General features: G+C 44.4%; 1 protein-coding gene across 1 annotated transcript in view; it reads right to left on the bottom strand.

Annotated features, from left to right (window-relative positions):
• The window catches only part of LOC116704704 (cell wall protein DAN4-like), a 7095-nt gene extending 3748 nt beyond the window's left edge, over positions 1 to 3347 (bottom strand). The window contains 2 exon segments of the mRNA XM_032540320.1: positions 814 to 1272; positions 1274 to 3347. Coding sequence (XP_032396211.1) covers positions 814 to 1272; positions 1274 to 2698 — 1884 coding nt within the window. The 5' untranslated portion in view covers positions 2699 to 3347.
• Positions 3348 to 3906: the final 559 nt, after the last annotated feature.

Genomic DNA, 3906 nt, shown 5'->3' with positions numbered 1-3906 from the left:
GTCCTTTAAAATGGCCTTGCTGAGGTGTTTATAAGTGTCGTTAGTGATTTGAAAATCTTCTTCCTCGACTTCAGCCCATATCTTTTCGAACAGGTAATGATGGTTTCTGAATTTCCAACCCTGTTTGTTCACCGTTGTCTTTTTAAAGGTCCCGCAAAACAGCTTGCACAAGTAGCTGATGGAAATTCTGTTTTTTCTCTGTCTGTGCTGTAGGTGTAGGTGTAGACTTGGCCATGGGCGAATGCGTAGATGTAGGCTTGGGTGTATGTGTACGTGTAGGTTTGGGTGTCGGTATAGGTGTAGGTTTTGGTGTGGGTGTAGTTGTGGGTGTGGATGTAGGTGTAAGTTTTGGGTGACGGTTAGAGTTGGTGTTGGTGTAGTTGTTGGGTGACAGTGACTCAGTATTCTTGAAACCTTTTTACATTCTCACTGTGGATGCCAGCCTGTGTGCACAGGCCACCACTTCACAGTCCAAGGTAACGCCACACGTACCAATATATTTCACTTACACTGTATCACGTGATGGGGAAGAAGACAGTATCTTTTCATTTGATCCTGGACAGTTTTGGAATCATCCCTCAGAGACATAACTGTAGAGAGACCAGTAAGCTCTTCTTGGAACACCTGGTCTTTACCGTTGAAATTCTGCAATTTACTATACACAACCTCACTTCCAACTTCGGTTTTACACCTCCTCTGAAAACAGAGAGTCACATAGTAACCAAGGACTGCATAGAATTCTCCCTTTTAACTTTGAGTAGGGGTTGATTGGTTGTTATTGAGTCGCCATTCGATGTATCGACATTTTGGCACCTGCTCGGCAAAAAAGATTCTTATCTTTCTCCCGACTTCTTTTAAGGACAGTTTCTCTTTGAATTCCGTGGTAACACTTGTCTCTGTGGGAGTTTGGCTGGTACTTGTCTCCTTGGGTTCAAAGCTGCTACTGGTCTCTGTGGGTTCAGAGCTGGTACTGGTCTCTTTGGGTTCAGAGCTGGTACTTTTCTCTGTGGGTTCCGGGCTGGTACTGTTCTCTGTGGGTTCAGAGCTGGTACTTGCCACCGTGGGTTCAGAGCTGGTACTTGTCTCCGTGGGTTCAGAGCTGGTACTTGTCTCTGCTGGTACTGGGTTGGTACTTGTCTCTATGGGTTCTGGGCTGGTACTGGTCTCTGTGGAAACGGGGCTGGTACTGGTCTCTTTGGAAACAGGGCTGGTACTTGTCTCTGTTGGTTCAGAGCTGGTACTTATTTCTGTTGGTTCAGGGCTGGTACTTTTTTGTGGGTTCAGAGCTGGTACTGGTCTCTGTGGGTTCAGAGCTGGTACTTGTCTCTGTAGGTTCTGGGCTGGTATTGGTCTCTGTGGGTCCAGGGCTGGTACTTGTCTCTGTGGGTTCAGAGCTGGTACTGGTTTTTGTGAGTTCAGAGCTGGTACTTGTCACCATGGGTTCTGGACAGGTAGTGGTCTCTGTGGGTTCAGAGCTGGTACTTGTCTCTGTGGGTTCAGGGCTGGTACTTGTCTCCGTGGGTTCTGGGCTGGTACTGGTCTCTGTGGAAACAAGGCTGGTACTGGTCTCTGTGGAAACAGGGCTGGTACTTGTCTCCATGAGTTCAGAGCTGGTACTGGTCTCTGTGGGTTCAGAGCTGGTACTTTTCTCCTTGGGTTCTGGACTGGTACTGGTCTCTGTGGATTCAGGGCTGGTACTTGTCTCTGTGGGTTCAGGGCTGGTACTTGTCTCCGTGTGTTCAGAGCTGGTACTGGTCTCCGTAGGTTCAGGGCTGGTACTGGTTTCTGTGGGTTCTAGACTAATACTTGCAGCATTTTGCTCTTCCAGACTGTTAACCTCCTCAACAATTAACTCTGTAATGTCATCTGCAATAATGTGAATCTCCCGTGAGGTGTCAGATTGCAGCTGATCATACCCAGAGTCGGTCATTTCATCCAGTAGAGGCTCTGTGAGTCCACTCACCTCATTTGTAATTATTTCCCTCACAGCTATAGTTGTAACACTCACAAAGTGCTCTGATGTTCTGGAGACCTTGTCCGGGCTTTTTGATTCCCCAGATCTGGCTGCTGACTGGCAGTGATCTGCCTCCTCTTGATCTGCCATCTCTTGTTGTCCATCAGCGGCCTTCTGTACGTAGATGTCCTGTCTGGTTCGTGGTTTACGTGGTCGACATGAGCACAAAACATCTTTCATCTTGCCCAGAAATGCTTTCAACATATTAAAGGCATGTTGTACCATCAGATTAAGTCTGTGAGGGGGAGTCACACGCTCACTAAACACAGGTTCCAAAGTGTCCACGCTGTTGCTGATAGCAGAGTTAATGCTTTGTGCAACCTCTCTAACAAACATGTTGTTTAATTTGGTTGAGCTGTCACAGTGGACCGGGTCCTTTACTTGAAGAATTTCAGCAAAGGTCAGAGGAAGTGTGTCGCCCAGACTGGACCGAACATGCTCCTCTGAGATTATTTGGCTGTATTTATTCTGCAGAGTTGCCAAAATGGATTTAGACACTAGTGATATTAGGTCCAAAATCATCTCTGCCAACAATATTGATGTGGCATCATCAGGTGCACCTTGCACCAACAATCTCTGCTGTTCCAGTGTCATCCCTTTGATAAAGGACTCAACCGCTGGACGAATATCTTCCACTGTGATCTTCGATATCTCCCCTGTCTGAGTACTTTCCATTTCAGTCATGGTGATTGTATAAGAGAGGCTACGTTTTCTGAATGTCTTGTCTTGTTTTACAAGTTCTGGTTGGTCAGAAGCTTTTTGAGCAGATATAAGTAAACCGATGTAGAGTGAACCAAAGTATAGAATGATTTTCCCCAATGTCTGAATCTGTCTTTTTTATATATATATGTATATATATATATAATGTCATGATGTCATGTCACTCATGATGAAAGGCATTATTAAACCTGACGTCAGATCAAAAAGATATTCCAGGTAAGCTCCGCCCTCCAACAGCCTAGCAACCGTTGCTAGGCACCAGACGCACTTCTGACTGCTCTTCGTTCGTTCAGCTGGAGGGGAATGGTGTAGCAGAGAGCTAGCAGTTAGCCGGTTAGCTCAAAGAGTCGACACACAACTAAACGAATATTCTACGCTGATACTTTACTCTACAACATGTACCATACAATGCCAGGTGTCCACGGCGCTATATTTACTTATCTTACATGAGCAGTAAGAGTCGTCAGTGAAGTCTCTCTTCATGTGTATCGGTCCGAGGGGAGGAGGCACCGCCTTGTGGCGCCACTAAGCATTGCAGTTATAACTCTGATACAGTCTGCTTTTCATACCCCAGCGGTAGCGATAGGCTAGTGGTCATTCTAGCCTTGGAAGCTAACTAAAATTCTGTTTGTATCTTCTTATGTAAACTTACGTACCTGTCCACGAGAAATTGTGCCTGAGCCTTCATTGTCATGCCTTCTTATAGGCTAGGTAACGTTACGTCTAAAATCAAGGAATCACTGTTTAAAAATAAATCACCACAAAAAAGTTAGTTCTGGGTCCAGTTTTAGTTTTCTTATCCTCTAGCAGCTCTGTCTGCATGGTAAACTACACTAGGCCTGTTTTAGTTCATTAACCAACATTTTAAGCAAGCTTAATGGAGGAAGACATCCTTAATAATAATAATAATAACAAATTGAATTTGTATAGCACTTTTCCCAAGCTCAAAGTCGCTTGATAGTATATAGTTGCTTTTAAGTCGCCTAAATACTGAATCACAGAAAAGTGGTAACATAGGCTACTGAACAATGGTCCTCTGTCATGCTCATTGAAAGAAAGTTTGACTTGTTTATATATATATATCTATATATAGATATATATAGATATATATACAGTGAGGAAAATAAGTATTTGAACACCCTTCTATTTTGCATGTTCTCCCACTTAGAAAT

The sequence above is a fragment of the Etheostoma spectabile genome, chromosome 16 (genome assembly GCF_008692095.1).
Source record: "Etheostoma spectabile isolate EspeVRDwgs_2016 chromosome 16, UIUC_Espe_1.0, whole genome shotgun sequence".
Lineage (NCBI taxonomy): Eukaryota > Metazoa > Chordata > Actinopteri > Perciformes > Percidae > Etheostoma > Etheostoma spectabile.
This window is presented reverse-complemented; position numbering and strand designations above follow the sequence as displayed.